This window comes from Hemitrygon akajei, chromosome 4 (genome assembly GCF_048418815.1).
Source record: "Hemitrygon akajei chromosome 4, sHemAka1.3, whole genome shotgun sequence".
Lineage (NCBI taxonomy): Eukaryota > Metazoa > Chordata > Chondrichthyes > Myliobatiformes > Dasyatidae > Hemitrygon > Hemitrygon akajei.
In genome coordinates this window covers 161,710,135-161,730,648 of record NC_133127.1, presented here as the reverse complement: position 1 = coordinate 161,730,648, position 20,514 = coordinate 161,710,135, and the positions used below count along the sequence as shown (strand labels likewise).

Sequence of the window (20,514 nt, the reverse complement as noted above, 5' to 3'; positions counted from 1 at the left end):
GATTTAATTAGAGCGATGGTTCAACCAAGCTAATGACATCTTAAATGAACAAAAAAGTCTTTACCACTGAGAAGCCACTTGTAAATTAAAAAAAACCTCAAATAATGTGTTCCAGCATATTTGAACAAAAATCTGCTAAATTATACATTTTGACTACAGTATCTAAATTTGTAAACATTTTTCTACACTAAAGATAATAGAAAAGGAAGCTGTTGAACCAATCTGATTTACAATGAAACTTTCATATTCCACTGGATAAAAGTAGGCCATTCTGGGCCATAGTCCTTATCTCAATTATTTTCTTTGTCTAACTCCCATGGTTCAAGAAGATTTTCCAGTGTATACCTAAACCAGTCAATCCAAGATCGTCCCAGATTGAATCAGTAGTCTATGCAGTGAAAGTGGATTGCAGCCAGCATTGCAAAAGTGATGATACAAAGAGGCCTCAGCTTCAGCTTATTATTGATCCTCCCATGATCAGACAGTCTGTCAATATACAAAGTTCATATATATATGAACCTGGGCCACCTGGGTGAGGTGCTGGAAAAACCACATCCCTACAAGTTAACTCCTTTAGGAGAAGAAAGGAGAAAAGTGACAAGAAATTGCAAAAGAAATATCAAAGGCTTTCTATTTCTCTAGTGCACATAATAGGAGAAAGCTAATATGGATAACTATTTGACCCTGCAGGTTGATTATGGTTTCAAAATTTTCTACCTTTTCTCTAGCACTTACATATTGGACTCTCAGCCCATCAAAGTTGGGGATCAAAGTTGGTGCCTTTTTCAACAGGCTGCTTCACAAGTAAAGATGTTTTGTCTTTATACATTCAACAATGCATATTTAAAACAACAAGAGTACCCAAGGATGAGACTAAGCACTTCTCACCCCACCACTAAATTACTCACACTAACAGAATAGATGAGACTAAAATTCTGACTTGCTTACATAATGTTCATTTGTATAAGCAGTTTTGTGAACAAAATCAGATAATAAAATTGAAATCAGCATAATTAAAAACAGGGAAAGGTAGAAACAATCTAGTTAGACAGTATTAGATTATGGCCTGATGGAGGGGGTCTTCAACCTGAAACATCAATAGCTTATCTTTGCATAGATGCTGCCTGACCTGCTAAGTATTTCTGTTTTTAAAATTTCAGATCTCCAGAAACTGCAGTCTTTTTTTGAATACTCTATTCTAGCCAAATTACTATACTTCAAATGAGGAAAAACATACTTTAGTACAGCATCAGGTCCCAAATGCTTATCACAGCCAAATGTAACTGCAAGTTTGAATGAACTGAACTTTTTTTTTAATTAATAAATTAACCTATCCAACTAGGTTTTTTCTAACTGAATTGAAAAGGCTTCATTTCTTACTTCCTTCACATAAACAAGGAGTAAAAAATCTTTACGTTACATCTGTCTAAATGTGCAATTTATAATAATTTGTAAAACAAAATAGCATGTACAACAGGACAGTCAATATAGCATAGAAATACAATTGCATCAGTGTAAATTAATCAGTCTGATGGCCTAGTGGAAGAAGCTGCTCCGGAGCCTGTTGGTCCTGGCTTTTATGCTGCGGTACCACTTCCTAGAACAGTTTGTGGTTGGGTTGACTTGCGTCTCCAACGATCCTTCGGGCCCTTTTTACACACCTGTCTTTGTAAACATCCTGAATAGCGGGAAGTTCACATCTACAGATGTGCTTGCCTGTTCACACCACTCTCGACAGAGTCCTGCAATTGAGGGAAGTACAGTTCCCATACTAGGTAGTGATGCAGCCAGTCAGGATGCTCTCAATTGTGCCCCAGTTGAACGTCCTGAGGATTTGGGACTCATGCCAAGCTTCTTCAACCATCTGAGGTGAAAGAGGCGCTGTTGTGCTTTTTTCACCATACAGCTGGTATGTACAGACCATGTGAGATCCTCTATGATGTGTATGCCAAGGAACTTAAAGCTGTTCACCCTCTCAACCCCAGATCCATTGATGTCAATAGGGGTTAGCCTGTCTCCATTCCTCCTGTAGTCCACAACTAGCTCCTTTGTTTTTGTGACATTGAAGGACAGGTTGTTTTCTTGACACCACTGTGTCAGGGTGATGACTTCTTCTCTGTATGCCGTCTTATTATTTGAGATAAGGCCAATCAATGTTGCATCATCAGCAAAAATAGCATGCAGCTATTAATGCACTAGGCAACATTACACAGTAATTTTTTTCACCTTTCACACTTATGGAAGTGTGTAGTCTTTTATTTTGAAAATTAATTTATAAAGTACAGAAAAGCTGTTAAGATACCCACTAGTAGCTTACCTGGAGCTAAGACAGCTGCTGATGGACTGCCCAATGATGGATGAGAGAATAAGGCTGGTGAAAAGGCAGACATATTGGACTGGGACACAGAACTCAGCCTTGGGGTTGATCCTCCTTTTGGGATGAACTCACTTGCAGCTGGATTTGGTGCCTGGCAATAAAACAACATTTTATGCGATTATTCACATCAGACCTTTAAAGTCCACCACCAAGCACTTAACCTAACATTCAAATTTTAAAGCATTGCAAAATGTTTACAGCAAGTAAGAGCAATTCTAGAAAATAAAAATAAGCCTTTTCACATAAACTCAAACCAACAAGGTTTCAGTACTGTGCACAAAGTAACAAACATCTTTAATTGGATTATTGCAGAGTTTAAGCATCTACACAATTGACTTCTGTTTGATTAGGTGCTCAGATGAAAAACAAAAAATGCAAACTACCGTAGATTCCGGACTACAGAGCGCACCTGATTAAAAGCCGCTGGCTCTAATTTTAGAAATAAAATCAATTTTTTAATTGTAAAGGCCGCACCGGATTTTAGGCCGCACCGGATTTTCAGCCGCAGGTGTCCCACGTTGTAATATGAGATATTTACACAGAAAGATATTACACGTGAGGATTTTTTAACTTTTAATTAAATCCATATGGTAACAAAAACAAATACATATTGCAAATGCTTTTTTTCGAACCGTGCCCGTAACGCGGCTACTTTTAAATATACGTTCAGTATACTTCATTACTGAACAACATTCCAATATCTCCTAACGACTGGTAAAAAATATATATACTGCAGCCTACCAGGAAAAGTTATTGATCACCTTTAACTTAAAAGCAGCGTTCGCTCAGATCCAAAGCCGCTCGCGTAATGCGCTCCCTCCCTCCGTCCCGTTTCATCGCAAACCGGCATTTTCCCACAAGACACCGCGAAACCGGGTGTGACGTCATAGCATCCCGCGATGTAGTACAGAAAACAAATATAGTTAAAACTCTTCTAACTTTAACTAGAAAATGAATTACTAAGCGAAAATATTATAAACTAAGTAACTGCCATAAGGCAGCACAATGCTTCGAGTGTTTTCCATGTTGATGAGGGTGAGTACAAATGACTGATTTACAATAATTTAATTGTGAAAGTGCGCTTGATTTATCGTACAATTTCATTGGACCTCTGTGAACTACTCATCAATTTTATTGGTCTACTGTTATGAGGCAAAATGTTTACGAGGCGGCATGAAAAAAATCATGTATTAGCCGCTCCGGATTAAAGGCCGCAAAGTTCAAAGCTGTTCAAAATGTGGGAAAAAAGTAGCGGCTTAAAATCCGGAATCTACGGTAGTTGAAGACTGTGAGAAAAGAGAAACAAAACAAATAATGAAAGTACTGTTTCACCTCATAACAAACTTAAGCTTTCTGTTTACATGTATAAAATTGTCAAAAATGTACAAATAAAAAGTACAAGTCTATCTGACTGCCTTAGTGATTAGTTAGCATCTAGTATTTAGGTTTCATATTTATTCTTTATTTTGCATTACCTGAAATTTATAATATAATGCTAAACCTGTGCAACTAAAACAAAGGGAACATTAGACTGATCTTTCTTCTATATTTGTGTAGCCTTGAAAATCTTTCTCTATATATAAATACTATAATTACTAAACAAAAACAAGATTAAGGAAACATGACTGTTGAAGAGATAGAACTTAAATTGTTTCCTTAGTAGCCCAGGAATAATATATTATGAAATTATCTCTAAAACCTACATGGGATAGTTGAATTTTGTTTATTCGTTTAACATACAAGCAAGGGAATAGATAGAAACATAGAAAATAGGTGCAGGAGTAGGCCATTCGGCCCTTCGAGCCTGCACCACCATTCAGTATGACCATGGCTAATCATCCAACTCAAAACCCTATACCTGCTTTCCCTCCATACCCCCTGATCCCTTTAGCCACAAGGGCCATATCTAACTTCCTCTTAAATATAGCCAATGAACCAGCCCCAACTGCTTCCCGTGGCAGGGAATTCCACAGATTCACCACTCTCTGTGAGAAGAAGTTTTTCCTCATCTCGGTCCTAAAAGGCTTCCCCTTTATCCTTAAACAGTGACCCCTCATTCTGGACTTCCCCAACATCAGAAACAATCTTCCTGCATCTAGCCTGTCCAATCCCTTCAGAATTTTATTCGTTTCAATAAGATCCCCCCTCAATCTTCTAAATTCCAGTGAGTATAAGCCTAGTCGATCCAGATCCAACATGAGCACAGTTTAATTTCTTAATATAACATTCCTTCACAATCAAAATATAATTTTAAAAGGTCAATATTATCAATTACAGGTGTCCCCTGCTTTACGAATGTTCGCTTTATGCCACTTCACTCATTACAAAGAGGATTTTCGCTTTTACGAAAATGTTTCCCATATAAATTAATGGTTCTTCGTTTTACGCCATTTCAGCTTTAAAAAAGTTTCAAAGAAACGCTCTACCTTTGTGTGGGGGGGAGGGGGGGAAGACACCTGTACATCAATGTAAAAATTTTCTTTAAAACTCGCTATTATCAATTTCATTACTAAGTGCCCAAACTGAATGGTAATGGTATATTTAGGACATCAGCAATCAGGTGCAATGACACTGACGCAAAATTTGCAAGCACTTAACTTGTGTTAATAAATTTTGTGAAGGAAGCAATTGTGTGTCCACTAAATAAGGCTGGCAGATTTTGAAAATAAGTAACTACACAAACAAAAAACAAGCAGCTAGAGTAGTGGTTGCCAACCCGTCAATCACAATCAACTAGTCGATCTTTGAGACTTTCCCAGTAGGTCCTGAAAAAAATGAAAAATAAATACACAAATACTGTTGAGAGTTTGTTTCCGGGTTGCAGGGTTTTAGTTCTGTTCTTTCTGCCCAGTGCGCATGCGTGTAGCTCCCCTGCACTACACAGTGTAATTCAGTGGTCCCTAACCACCAGGCCGGGAGGAAACAATACGAATCAGCTGCACCTTTCCTCATTCCCTGTCACGCCCACTGTTGAACTTGAACCAACGCGAGGTCATCAGTCGCCTAACCGCAGTGACACCCTCGTGCCAGGGATCACTGGTTGGCCTCACACGGCCGGCGGGAAGTGCCGTTGTTACTGGCCTGGAGTGCTGCCTCTAAACCTGTTTAACTTACCGAATGTTCGTGGGGAACCTGGTGCTAAAATATTCGCAGACGACCTAATTCGGGCTCAGGGCTTCGTAAGTAGCAGAGCAGCTACCTTGCTGCGATCTACTGAAACAAACTTTTATTGGCCAATAGATCCTACAAGCGGGGTGGGCGTGCGCCCTGTTGCATTCCTTGCTCGGTCGCTCACTCACTCCGGACTGTGACCGCCGCGGCCCCGGCATGGGGACCTCTGGCCCTGACTTTGTCCTCTCACCCAACCCACGACCAACCACACCTGGCCAAGGCGTCTGGTGGCGGGCGGGCGGGAGGCTGGTGTTCGGGCTGGGAGGCTGTCGGAGGCAATGAAGCCCTCAAAACTGCTTCGGTACCCTGAGTCCAAGCACCCTGCACTGAAAGACGGAAACACGTTGAGTTTTGTGAGCGGAAAAAACGTGAGCAGCACGGGACAGAAGCTAAGTGCTGAGAGGCGCGAAAACTAAATTGCGGAATAGACTGGACATAAGGAACCTGCTTCGAGTATCACTGTATTCCCGTTGTATTTAACACCCCACCTCCCTGTCGGCCGGTCCGCAAGAATATTCTCAATATTAAACCAGTCCGTAGTGCATAAAAGGGTGGGTACCCCTGATGTTCATACATTATTTCTACTTCCGGGTTGTGGGGTTTTACTTCCGGTCTTTTCTGCTCTGGTGCGCATGCATGTAACTAATTGATCTGGGGTCGATCTTGCCTTGCACTAAGGCCAAGGTAGGGGATCTTGGGCTTAAAAAGGTTGGTGACCACTAAGCTAGAGGAAGACAAGACAAAATAGCAAGACAGCATGTGTAAAGGGAAAATGAGGTCCATGTAATGGACTGGGACCCTTCATACGACTTCTAGTAGTACAAATATTAGATGATTTCAATTCCTATGATACATGCTTGTTAAAAGTCAAAACTGAGGAGCAATATATGATGCAATTATTAACTTTGTATGTCATTTCAAGAGACAGGAAGGAAAGAAATAGTTTCTACTTGAGTGTAAAATATAACCACAGAATAGCTTTATCTATTCTAGACCATAGGTTGTGAATCAAAGACTAATTTGTAAAAACAAAGCTAATAATAAAACAATTTATTACATTCTTTAATAATGGCACCCAACCGTTCACTGATAGTTCAAAAGGGGTTCCTTAAATTTAGAGTTCTACAGCAATTTCTTTTCTTAATGAAAGATACCAGTAGTTATTTGCACAAACCCAGCATTTTTATTCATTGAATAACAGTGAGAAATCATTAGGGTTAGGGTTACCCGTAATTGCTAAATTCATTCAGAAGCTTCATATTTGGCTAATTTAATGCAAACTAAAAAGAGAGGATCAATATGAAATTTGAATTCCGGGAAAAAATAAAAATACAAGCTAAATTCTGAAAATACTCAACTACATAAACTGTACACAAGTGTGAATAAATATACAAGTTTCAAATTTGCTCCTTTTCCATTGATGGTAAAACATGGCTCTGAAGCATGTGTTAAACAGCATTTCCAACTGACCCTAGAAAATTCATACAAAATTGTCATATTATCTGTAGCTATTCCTCAGTTACAGTGCAATGTGCTCAGAGGAAAAATAACACATTCAGTTAGTATTTATTTGTACTGCCTGACCACCCAAGAATACTTCAATAGCCTCTTGATCACAAACTCACAATTGAGTATCAAGGAGATTCCATGTTTGGGTCAGTTCAGCTCTTCATAAAAAATTAAGGCTTGGTATTATTGGATATGATAGTGCTGCCTGCAAGCAACTAGAAAAGTGAATGCAATACAAAAAAAAGTTCCTATTTGACATTCACTTTTTCAGTATTTCTCCATGGCAGGCTTCACTACAGAAAGTGGCCACTTATCTAAGCAGAGATTAAAAGCGCCAGATCAAGTGTGTCACCTCAGATTGGTATTGGTTAAGCAATGATCAAGTCCGGTTTAACTTCACTTCCAAGTATACTTAATGAGGTAGAACAAAAAACAAGTACCAGAGGTGAAGAACAATAGAATAAGTTCAAGAATTCTAATTTGCAATCATGGACATTTGAATTGCCCTTGCTAATGGACTGCAAAGCACAAAACTACATCCTTTGCAGATCACAAAAATCTATACCTTCCAAATGCTCAAATTAATAATGTAAAACTTCATCCTTCACAACTGGAATAGCTACTTGTTTAATTGCTACATATTTGAAACAAACAACAAAGCTCCTGTGTACAGACTATCCTGCAGAATGCAAGAACAGTATGTTGAAGTATTTTCCATATACTTTTAGATACAAAATAGGAATCCAGATTACTAAAATTCCAGGAAAATAAAGCCCAGCATGCAGTTGACCTTTTGTTTTTAAAAAAGCAGTTTTTTAAAAATTTAATCCAACAGGGATATATGGGAGTCACAAGAGACTGCTGATGTCAGAATCTGGAGGAACACAGCATCTAAGAAGGAAACTGGATAATCAACATTTCATGTCAAGACCCTTCATCTGGAGGTGAAGGAGTTGAAAAATTTGAGCAGGAAGTCAATTCTTCCATATGAGAATTATTTAGAGGAACAAAGCAGCATTTTAAAAGATTGGGGAAATGAGGGACTTGCAGAGCGGAGGAGTGTAGGCCCAGTACAACTCGGCTTCAACCAGAATGAATGATGGAGCAGATTTGAGAGACTGAATGGCTAACTCTGCCCTTATTCCCTGTGTTTTATTTTGAAACCTGTGAACAAGTGTTACATTTGCTTATCTCCTACCTATTGAGCTTATTTCAAAGTCTTGGGCATTTTGAAAATGGATTAATAAAGCCATTGATAGATTTTCCATCTGCAGTGAGCCAACCAGTCACATCAGCAATTCACCTTATGGGACAAACAAAAGGCTCCTGATTCCTTGACTCACTCTAATATGAACCAACATGCTACAATCATCAGTGTATATTCTCCAACTGCTCCAAATGGGATGCCAACAGTTTCTCATCCTGGTTTAAATAAACACTGCCCTGCCCCAAAGACAATTCGATTATCCTTGGTGATTTCTATACAGGGTTGAAATGTTTGGTTGGCAGAAAAGAAGGAGAAACCCTCCTGTTGAAATACTAATGGGATTTTGTCATAGTAATAATCTACTTTATATAAGACCTCACAGCAACACTTTCAATATTGGCACTCGTTAAACAGCTTTTGCTTCTAAGCAAGACACTGCAAAATTGGACTTATTGTTCATACCATGATGACTATCATTCATGCTATGATGGCTATTGATGACTAAATATACCAGACTATTTCCATTAACCTGGAACCATACAATGATGGCAACAGGGCCACAAAGAAAGCAACATTGAAGCATCAAGACCATGCATGACCTTAATATCTGAGGGACTACACTCCTGAAAGCCAAGGATATAGGAAAGTTTACCAAAGCCGGAAAAGCAGTCAACACCTGCAGGAAGAGGCACAGAACTCAAAATCCCTATTCCCAGGAGTCCTTGACTCCATTCCATAGCACTCTCTGGTTTAGTCTTGAAAACATCCTAGATCAAATGAAAGCAGAGAAGAACACATAACAAATAAAAAATATATTACGATCTTTGGAGTAGACTGTATCACAATTGAAGCTCTAAAACTGAAAGATGTATCTTAGACATGAAGTCACAGCTCTTGCCCAGGGAACCAAGTAAGCATCAAGAAAGACGACAAATATAATTGTAGTAACAATCTCCCCATTGTTGTCAATCGGGATTCATCACCTCAGAATTAGAACAGATGCAAGTCATCCACTACCATTAAAGTATACCAAGGAGGAGAATCTCATTTTAAAATGCTATTATGCAGGTCATCAAATCAGGAGATTTGTCGACCACTAGTAATTTTACTTTAAGTATCTTTACTTCACTAAAAAATTCTTGAAGCTCCACTTTGCTAGTCACTGACAAGGGACCAATATTAATTGATACCTTGCAGAAGATTTAACATGCTACATGTCTCAAGTATATTTATTTTCACTCATTCATTTTAGTCAATTTTTTGCTGGTTTCTAAAACTCCTAATATTCTGGTTTCATTTTCATTTTTAGAATCTTTTTATTGGTACATAATCTTCTACAGCTAGAAAATGATACAAAACTTCAACAAATTGATAGATATACAATTAATAAAGCCGAAGAGAAAAAAAGCTGATCATAGTATATGAAAATGAAAAAAAATTATATACAAGGAAAAGAAAAAAAGCCCCAACTAACTGAAAAAAACCCCCCACTGATTACAAAAAAGGGAAAAAAACTCATTAGGAATCAACCCCTTTAGTCCCATGTATGTTAATTTTATATATGCAAGTCCAAAACAGTGCCAGGCTGAATCATTGACCAAATATTGTACACCCCTACAAACAACTCTTCCTGGCCACACTAATATTTTTTTTTAAATCTAATACTTAAGACTCTTTACTTTCTGAACTTTACTTTGTCCAGGGAGATTTTAGTTCTCAATTGATTTATATGTTCAAAAAATTATGACATCTTTTCTGTCAGTGTTTGCAATCATTTAATTGATTCTTAAATTGAACACATATATCTAACTTGTAGTGCATATATGAACAAAACACACAAAATGCTGGAGAAGCTCAGCAGGCCAGGCAGCATCTATGGAAAAGAGTACAGTCAATGTTTCAGTCTTGTTTGTGATTGTATTGCATATATATGTAATTGAGTTTAAATTTAAGACTTACAACACTGTACTCTCTAATCAATGTGAAATACTTTTACAGCATAATAAGTGGTTTCTTGATTATCATTTACTATGACATTATTAATAAACCCTAAATGATTACATTAAAAAATGCTCTAATAACCAGTTCTTCAGTTGGTTCCAAGATAAACTGCTCCAGGAAATTACCCCGAATCGCTTCCAAATTACTTCTGATAATCTCAAATGTTCAGCAAGCAAGGCAAGTGCATTTCTTACTTCTAATACAATATTCCTTTCTTATTCTAATGGTAAGAAATCATCAACACCACAATACCAGTTAATGTAACAATAAAAAGTGTTCTTCTACAACTATAACCCGAAATACTAATAAAAAATTAGATGGAATAAAATAGGTGCAAAATTTTCACTGCAGATGCTGTGGTCAAATCAACACGTACAAACAAGCTGGATGAACTCAGCAGGTCAGGCAGCATCCATTGAAAGGAGCAGTCAACGTTTAAGGCCGAGACCCTTCGTCAGGACTGAAGAAGGAGGGAGCAGGGGCCCTATAAAGAAGGTGGGGGGGGGGGGGGCAGGTGGAAGGTGCCAGGTGAAAAACCAATCAGAGGAAAGATCAAGGGGTGGGGTAGGGGAAGCAGGGAGGGGATAGGCAGGAGAGGTGAAGAAGGAATCTAAGGGGAAAGCACTATGGGTAGTAGAAGGAGGCAGAATCATGAGAGGTGATAGGCAGCTGGAAGAGGAGGCAGAGTGAAACTGGGATGGGGGAAGGGAGAGGGAGGGAATTACCAGAAGTTGGAGAATCTGATGTTCATACCAAGGGGCTGGAGACTACCCAGACAGTATATGAGGTGTTGCTCCTCCAAACTGAGTTTTGCCTCAGAGTGTCAGAGTCACCTTATGTACTGACACTCCTGTACTTAACTTCACTTTATAGACATACAATCATTGCATACAAGCTATCATGTGCATTTCCATGTATCTTTTTTTTATTATCATTTTCATCATATTGTAATTTTTTTTGTGTTGCATCCAATTTGGAGTAACAATTACTTTGTTTTCCATTACACTTGGGTACTGGAAATGACATTAAACAATCTTGAACATACACGGAATGGACGGGTCTGGATCGTGTGCAAGCACATAATTTAATTTAATTTGGCATCATGGTCGGCACAGGCATGGTAGGCTGAAAGACGTGTTCCTGCACTGCACTTTCCAAACTCTATATAACTGTGAAAATCATGAATTAATTGACAATTGTGGGAGTGAATAAAAAGCAATAGCATTCTGATCAATAGATCAAACAGCCCTGTGTACCAAATCCATTAACTACCTGAATCCTAAAATTAGGTTTTATTGATCTACATTGTTATTACAGCCAGTTCAAAGTTAAAAAGATTAAAGGAAATTTCTCATCAAGGTACATGCACGGTATGTTACCATATACAACCCAAAGATGCATTTTCTTGCGGGCATTCTCAGAAAATCCAAGAAAAAAAACAGAAACAAAGGAAGACCGCATCCAAAAGGACAAACAACCAAAAGACAACAACCTGTGCAAATACAAAGAAAAAAAGTAAATAATAATAAATAAGCAATAAATATTGAAAACATGAGATGAAGAGACCTTGAAAGTGAGTCCACAGGTTGTGACAGCAGTTCAGTGATGAGGCGAGTGAAGTTATCCCTACTGCTTCAAGATAATGATGGTTGATAGCTTAGTTCCAATAAAATAAAACACTATGCTACAGACACTATCTACATTAAACGTAACTAACAGTCACTGGAACTTCAAGAAATCAACATTGCTGACACACACAGTCAAGTGAATAATCAATGATTTATTTTGCACAAGTAACTGCAACAATACAAATATTAGTGATTACTGGGTCAAAATTTAAAAACTCTAAAAGAATATATGGTTCTGCAAAAAAGTTTTAGTAAAATAGTGCTCAGTAAAATATGTTCCACTTTGGCGTACATGATTTTTGTTACATTCAAAAGCTGCCTTCCTGTTAAAGGTGTACAAATTCTTTTGTTTTCTCCTATCTAAACAAACCAACACTGTAAACTATAAAAAGTTGCAAAATTCAGGGTTTTCATTTTCACCTTCTTGGCTCAAAGACACTTACATGAACTGCGTACCTTTCATTATCATCCACAAAGGCTCAGAGGAAATTATCTGTTGGAATGATTGAAAAACGAAGCACAGAAATGCAAGGAAAAGAAAGAGAAATTATGCAATGAACTTAAATGAAGTCACTTAGTTATTTAAATCATAGCCAAATCGCCTACCTTTCTCCTTTGGGAGATGTTGAGGCTAGAGAAATCACTGAACAATGAGGCAGGTAAACTTAGTTGATCTGCAAGAAAAAAGTGCTTAGATTAGAAATCAATTAACATTTTTTAATTATTAATTCAGGGGATATGGGCATTACTGACAAGGTCAGCAATTAATGATATTCCCTAGCTCCACTGAAAAGGTAACAAATCACATGGCTAAATTAGGAAACAGAGCCAAGGAGGAATTGAGGTCCGAAATCTATAGGCAGCCAAATAATGGGAAGATAGCACAGATAAACAATCACCAGGAAAATTACAATGATGCAAAAACTAAATGATAGTGATGTATTATATGGGACATGCAAGTGAATATGAAATAGCAAATACTAAAATGGACACCCATTTTAGGAATTTTTTTTGAATGGGCTAAAACAGTGACCTAAACAACGTAGTTAAATAGCATACATAGAAGATAACAGGGACAGCTGCAAGATATTTTTGAAAGATCAGAAACTGAGATCCAAAGGCAATCAGCACAAGAAGAAAAAATGAGACCTGGGGCAGATCAGCCATGATCAGACTTCAGGGGCCAGGTGACCTACTCCTGCTATATTCTTACTTTCTATTATATCCACCAGATCCTAAATAGTATTCTCCCAAGTCCTCAGAAATATAGGTTTAATGAAGTAGTACCAATATAAAGTATCAAGAACACTCCCTAGAGCTCCTAAACAGTTTAAAAAGATTGTACCATTCATTAATGACTGATTTATTTTCCTTCTCAATCCCATTCTTCCGTCTTCTCCCCATAACCTTTAATGCCTTTATTAAATCAACAACCTATCACACCACCCCCACTTTAAAAAAACTAAATGGCTTAGCAATTTGCCATCTATGGCAATGAATTCCACAAATTCACTACCCTCTGGTGAAATACATTAATCTGTTTTAAAAGGACATCCTTGATGCCTAAACATTCTCTTCATTTCTATTTCACCTAGCCCTTTCAATTTTTGATAGTATTCCCCTCCCCATTCTAACCTCCAGCAAGGAATGACCCAGAACCATTAAACACACTTCACATGTTAACCCTTTCATTCCTAGGATAATTCTCGTAAACCTCGGACCCACTCCAATGCCAGCATATCCCGTTTTAGATATCCGGCACAAAAACTGCTCACAACAGTCCAAATGTGGTCAATCAATGACTTATGAAGTACCAACATTACATCTTTGCATTTATATTCTAGACCTCTCAAAGTACATGCTAACATCACATATGCCTTCCTTACTACTGACTCAAACTGCAAATTAGCTGTTAGGGCACTGGAGCACTCCACTAGGACTCCCAAATCTCTTTGCACCTCTGATGCTTCAATTCATTTCCCATTTCCAAAAAAAAGCTTATGCCTGTATTCCTTCTACAAGGTACATGACCATATACATAATGAAATATAGCTGCTGTCTTGCCTCGTTTATAGTGCATCGAAATGTCGGGACCAGATTAAATCCTCAGAGATCCTGATACCCTGGAACTTGAAATTGCTCACTCTCTTCACTTCTCATCCCTCTGAGGATTGGTTCATAGAAACATAGAAAACCTACTGCACAATACAGGCCCTTCAGCCCACAAAGCTGTGCCGAACATGTCCTTACCTTAGAACTTACCTAGGCTTACCTATAGCTATCTAATGTTCTAAGCTCCATGTATCCATCCAAAACTCTCTTAAAAGACCTTAACATTTCCGCCTCCACCACCGTTGCCTGCAGCCCATCCCATGCACTCACTACGCTCTGCATAAAAAAATTATCCCTGACATATCCTCTGTACCTTCTTCGAAACACCTTAAAAATATCAAACACGAGGAAATCTGCAGATGCTGGAAATTCAAGCAACACACACAAAATGCTGGTGGAACGCAGCAGGCCAGGCAGCATCTATAGGGAGAAGCACTGTCAACGTTTCGGGCCGAGACCCTTCGTCAGGACTCCTGAGATGCTGCCTGGCCTGCTGCATTCCACCAACATTTTGTATGTGTTACCTTAAAAATATGCCCTCTCGTGCTAGCCATATCAGCCATGGGAAAAAGCCTCTGACTATCCACATGATCAATGCCTCTCATTATCTTGTACACCTCTATCAGGTCACCTCTCATCCTTTGTCGCTCCAAGGAGAAAATGCCAAGTTCTCTCAACCTATTCTCATAAGGCATGCTCCTCAATCCAGGCAACATCCTTGTAAATCTCCTCTGCACCCTTTCTATGGCTTCCACGTCCTTCCTGTAGTGAGGCGACCAGAATTGAGCACAGTACTCCAAGTGGAGCCTCACCAGGGTCCTAAATAGCTGCAACATTACCGCTCGGCTCTTAAACTCAATCCCACGATTGATAAAGGCCGATGCACCATATGCCTTCTTAACCACAGAGTCAACCTGTGTACCAGCATTGAGGGTCCTATGGACTTGGACCCCAGATCCATCTGATCCTCCACATTGCAAAGAGTCTTACCATTAATACTATATTCTGCCATCATATTTGACCTACCAAAATGAACCACGTCACACTTATCTGGGTTGAACTCCATCTGCCACTTCTCAGCCCAGTTTTGCATCCTATCAATGTCCCGCTGTAACCTCTTGACAGCCCTCCACATTATACACAACATCCCCAACCTTTCTGTCATCAGCAAATTTACAAATGCATTCCTCTACTTCATCATCCAGGTCATTTATAAAAATCACAAAGAGTAGGGATCCCAGGACAGATCCCTGAGGCACACCACTGGTCTCCATGCAGAATATGACCTGTCTACAACTATTCTTTGCCTTCTATGGGCAAGCCAGTTCTGGATCCACAAAGCAAAGTCCCCTTGGATCCCATGCCTCCTTACTTTCTCAATAAGTCTTGCATGGGGTACCTTTATCAAATACCTTGCAAAAATCTATATACACTACATATACGGTTCTACCTTCATCACATCCTCAAAATATTCAATCAGACTTACAAGGCCTTTGACAAAGCCATGCTGACTATTCCTAATCATATTATGTCTTTTCAAATGTTCATAAATCTGGTCTCACACACAAAATGTTGATGGAATGCAGCAGGCCAGGCAGCATCTATAGGGAGAAACACTGTCGATGTTTCGGGCCGAGACCCTTCGTCAGGACTAACTGAAAAGAAAGATAGTAAGAGATTTTAAAGTAGGAGGGGAGGGGTAAATGCAAAATGAATGAAGACCAGAGGGGGAGGGGGTGAAGCTAAGAGCTGGAAAGGTGATTAGCAAAAGGGATACAGAGCTGGAGAAGGGAAAGGATCATGGGATGGGAGGCCTAGGGAGAAAGAAAGGGGGAGGGGAGCACCAGAGGGAGATGGAGAACGGGCAGTGATGGGCAGAGAGAGAGGGAAAAGAGGGGGGAAAAACTAAATATATCAGGGATGGGGTAAGAAGGGGAGGAGGGGCATTAACGGAAGTTAGAGAAATCAATGTTCATGCCATCAGGTTGGAGGCTACCCAGCTGGTATACAAGCTGTTGTTCCTCCAACCTGAGTGTGGCTTCATCTTGACAGTGAGGAGGCCATGGATAGACATATCAGAATGGGAATGGGACATGGAATTAAAATGTGTGGCCACTGGGAGACCCTGCTTTCTCTGGCGGACAGAGCGTAGGTGTTCAGCGAAACAGTCTCCTAGTCTGCGTCGGATCTCACCAATATATAAAAGGCCACACCGGGAGCACCGGGCACAGTATACCACACCAGCCAACTCACAGGTGAAGTATCGTCTCACCTGGAAGGACTGTCTGGGGCCCTGAATGGTGGTGATGGAGGAAGTGTAAGGGCAGGTGTAGCACTTGTTCTGCTTACAAGGATAAGTGCCAGGAGGGAGATCGATGGGAAGGGATGGGGGGGAACGAATGGACAAGTGAGTTGCGTAGGGAGAGATCCCTGCAGAAAGCAGAAGGGGGTGGGGGGAAGATGTGCTTGGTAGTGGGATCCTGTTGGAGGTGGCAGAAGTTATGGAGAATTATACGTTGGACCCGGAGGCTGGTGGGGTTGTAGGTGAGGACAAGGGGAACCCTATCCCGAGTGGGGTGATGGGCGGATGTGCGGGAAATGGGAGAGATGCGTTTGAGAAGAAGGTAAGCCCCTTTGTTTAAAAAAGGAAGACATCTCCTTTGTCCTGGAATGAAAAGCCTCATCCTGAGAGCAGATGTGGTGGAGACAGAGGAATTGCGAGAAGGGGATAGCATTTTTGAAAGAGACAGGGTGGGAAGAGGAATAGTCCAGGTAGCTGTAAGAGTCTGTAGGCTTATAGTAGATATCAGTAGATAAGCCATCTCCTGAGATGGAGACAGAAAGATCAAGAAAGGGGAGGGAGGAGTCGGAAATGGACCAGGTAAATTTGAGGGCAGGGTGAAAGTTGGAGGCAAAAATTAATGAATTCAACAAGCTCAGCTTGCGTGCAGGAGGCAGCACCAATGCAGTCGTCGATGTAGCGAAGGAAAAGAGGGGGACGGATACCTGTATAGACTTGGAACATGGACTGTTCCACAAAGCCAACAAAAAGGCAGGCATAGCTGGGACCCATTTGGGTGCCCATGGCTACACCTTTGGTTTGGAGGAAGTGGGAGGAGCCAAAGGAGAAATTATTGAGAGTAAGAACTAATTCCGCTAGACGGAGGAGAGTGGTGGTAGAGGGGAATTGGTTAGGTCTGGGATCCAAAAAGAAGTGGAGAGCTTTGAGACCGTCCTGGTGGGGGATGGAGGTATATAGGGACTGGATGTCCATGGTGAAAATAAGGCGGTGGGGGCCAGGGAACTTAAAATTATTGAAAAAATTCAAAGCGTGAGAAGTGTCACGAACATAGGTGGGAAGGGATTGAACAATGGGGGACAAAACAGTGTCAAGGTATGCAGAAATGAGTTCAGTGGGGCAGGAGTAAGCTGAGACAGTGGGTCCACCTGGACAGGCAGGTTTGTGGATCTTGGGTAGGAGGTAGAAACGGGAAGAGTGGGGTGTGGGAACTATGAGGTTGGTGGCAGTGGATGGGAGATCCCCACAACTGATAAGGTTGGTGATGGTATAGGAGACAGTGGCCTGGTGCTCCTTAGTGATCAAGTGGTAAATAAGAGGAGATATCAGAGAGTTGTCGCTGTGCCTCGACCAGGTAGGGGTCAGTACGCCAGACTACAACAGCGCCCCCTTATCAGCGGGTTTTATAGTGAGGTTGGGATTGGTGCAGAGGGAGAGGAGAGCAGAGCGTTCGAAAGGAGTGAGGTTGGAATTTGAACATGGTGTGGTGAAGTCGAGACGGTTGATGTCCCGTCGGCAATTAGTAATAAAGAGATCCAGAACAGGCAGAAGACCAGAGCAGGGTGTCCATGAAGAGGAGGAGGGTTGAAGACGGGAGAAGGGGTCATCGGTGGGGGTATAAGAGTCTTTGCCAAAGAAGTAAGCTTGGAGACGGCGGAAGAAGAATTCAGCGGCATGGCATACGCGGAACTCGCTGAGGTGAGGGTGAAGGGAGACAAAGGTGAGGCCCTTACTGAGGATAGAGCGCTCTGCCTCAGAGAGTTGAAGGTCGGAGGGAACAGTAAAGACCTGGCATGGATGAGAGATGGGATCAGAGGTAGGAAGGAGGCTGGTGGAGAGGGGAGGGTTGGGGTGAGAGGAAGATGGAACCTCTGAGGGCCCAGGAGCTGATGATGGGATCTGAGGGAGAGAGGATTGCAGAGTGGTGGTGGGGGAAGGGGAGACTGGTGTCACAATCGCAGTACAATTGCTTTGAAGCTGTCCATGGTCTCAGGATCTTCTCCACCAACTGAGGTAAGACTCACTGGTCTACAATTTCCTATAACTCTCTTTCTTGAATAAGGGAACAACATCCGCAACCCTCCAATACTCCAGAACCGCTCCAGTCCTCATTGATGATGCAAAGATCATTGCCAGAGGCTCAGCAATCTTCTCCCTCACTTCTTATAGTAGCCTGGGTACATCCTGTCCGGTCCCAGTGACTTATCCAACTTGGTGCTTTCCAAAACCTCCAGCGCATCCTCATCCTTAATATCTACATGCTCAAGCTTTTCAGTCTGCTGCAAGTCATCCCTACAATCGCCAAGATCCTTTTCTGTAGTGAATACTGAAGCAAAGTATTCATTAAGTACCTCTGCCATCTCCTCTGGCTCCATACACACTTTTCCACTGTCACACTTGATTGGTCCTATTCTCTCATGTCTTATCCTCTTCCTCTTAAGATGTTCCCTCATCTTACCCTTTCTGAACTGGTGTTTGTTGCTGCAACTAGCTGGTGTACCTTGCTCCTGTATGCCCTCTCGAATCTCTGAGATTCTACCAACAATGGTTGTATTGTCAACAAGTTTAGAAATAACATTTGACCTCTACCTAGCCACGCAGACATGGGTATAGAGAGAGCAGAGCAGTGGGCTAAACACACATTCCTGGGTGCACATGTGTTGATCGTCAACAAGGAAATATTATTACCAATCTGCACAAATTGTGGCTTTCTAGTTAGGAAGTCGAGGATCCAATTGTGCAGAGAGGTACAGAGGCCCAGGTTCTGTTGCCTATCGATCAGGACTGTGAGAATGATGGTGTTAAACACATGATCTATAGTTAACAAACAGCATCTTAACATAGGTGTTTGTATTGTCTGGGTGATCTAGGGCTACATTTCATGCGGAGTGAGACTTGGTTTGTCACCTAAAACACTCGAAAACTTCTACACAGCATTTGGACAGACTGCTTCACTGTCTGCTATGCACAGGACCCAAAGCAACTATGATAGTAGTAAATTTCCATCTGGAGTACTAGCCTCCATAATACCCAAAGGAGCGGTGCCTCAGAAAGCTGGCATCCATTATTAAGGACCCCATCGCCCTCTTCTCATTTCTACTGTCAGGAAAGAGGTACAGAAGCCTGAAGGCACACTCTCAGTGATTCAGGAACAGGTTCTTCCCCTCTGCCATCAGATTCCTCAATGGACACCGAAGCTATCAACACCATCTCACCTTTTTAAAAAAATATATATTTGTTTTACTCTATATTTAATATATATACACATATACACACACACAACTAACTCAATTACAGTAAGTGTGTGTTATTTATTATCCTGTAATGGATCGTATTGCTGCCGCTATGTTAACAAATTTTACGACATGCCAGTGCTATGAAACCCGATTCTGAATATACCTCCTTACACAGAATGCCATCTGCCATTTCCTTACCTGTTCTCCTAATCTGTCCAAGTCCTTCTGATGACTTCCTGCCCCTCCACTCATCTCTGGGTGCAAACTTGGCCACAGCCATCAATTCTTATATCCAAATCATTAACTTAAGTTGAAATACCATGAAATAACAAAATACCATCTTGCTTAGCCATCTCATGTTGCAACATCTTGACAAAAGCCTTATGGAAATGTGGTAGGGCTCTAGGGAGTACAATGGAACAGAGGGACTTAGTACGAGTGTAATTTTCGTTGAAAATGATGGCACGGGGTGATGAAGACAACATTTAACATGCTGGCCTTCATCAGTCAGGGCAATGAGTATAGGAGTTGGGACATTATGTTGCAGTTATACAAGTAATTGGTGAAGCCATACCTGCGAGTACCACGGACAGATTGGTTACGCCGAAATAAGATAGATATGGCTAAACTGGAAACGGTGCAGAAAGATTTACAAGACTGTTGCCAAAATTAGACAGCATGAATTTAAGGAGAGGTTGGCAGGCTAGGTCTTATTTCTTGGAAAGCAGGAGAATAAGGCATAACCTATAGGAACTTTTAAAATTATAAAAGGAACAGATAAGGTGACAATCTTCTCCACATGGTAGGGAAGCTCAAAGGAGGAGGGACAAGATCTTAAAGGGGCCAGGGCAACTTTTTTTCCCATGCAGAGGTTGGTGGGAAATTGGTTTATCATCATCACAGTGGAAAAAAAAGTCCTACATACTGTCCATACAGATCAATTCATTACAACCGTACACTGAGGTAGTGCAAGA

General features: G+C 40.7%; 1 protein-coding gene across 2 annotated transcripts in view; it reads right to left on the bottom strand.

Moving 5' to 3' along the window:
- Positions 1–20,514, bottom strand: part of pan3 (poly(A) specific ribonuclease subunit PAN3) — a 123,070-nt gene that overhangs the window by 58,029 nt on the left and 44,527 nt on the right. For both annotated transcript variants that reach the window (XM_073043817.1, XM_073043816.1), the window contains exons 4-5: positions 12,500–12,567; positions 2,318–2,468 (exon numbers count right to left, since the gene is read on the bottom strand). In XM_073043817.1, the coding sequence (XP_072899918.1) occupies positions 2,318–2,468; positions 12,500–12,567 (219 nt within the window). The remainder of the gene's footprint in view (positions 1–2,317; positions 2,469–12,499; positions 12,568–20,514) is intronic.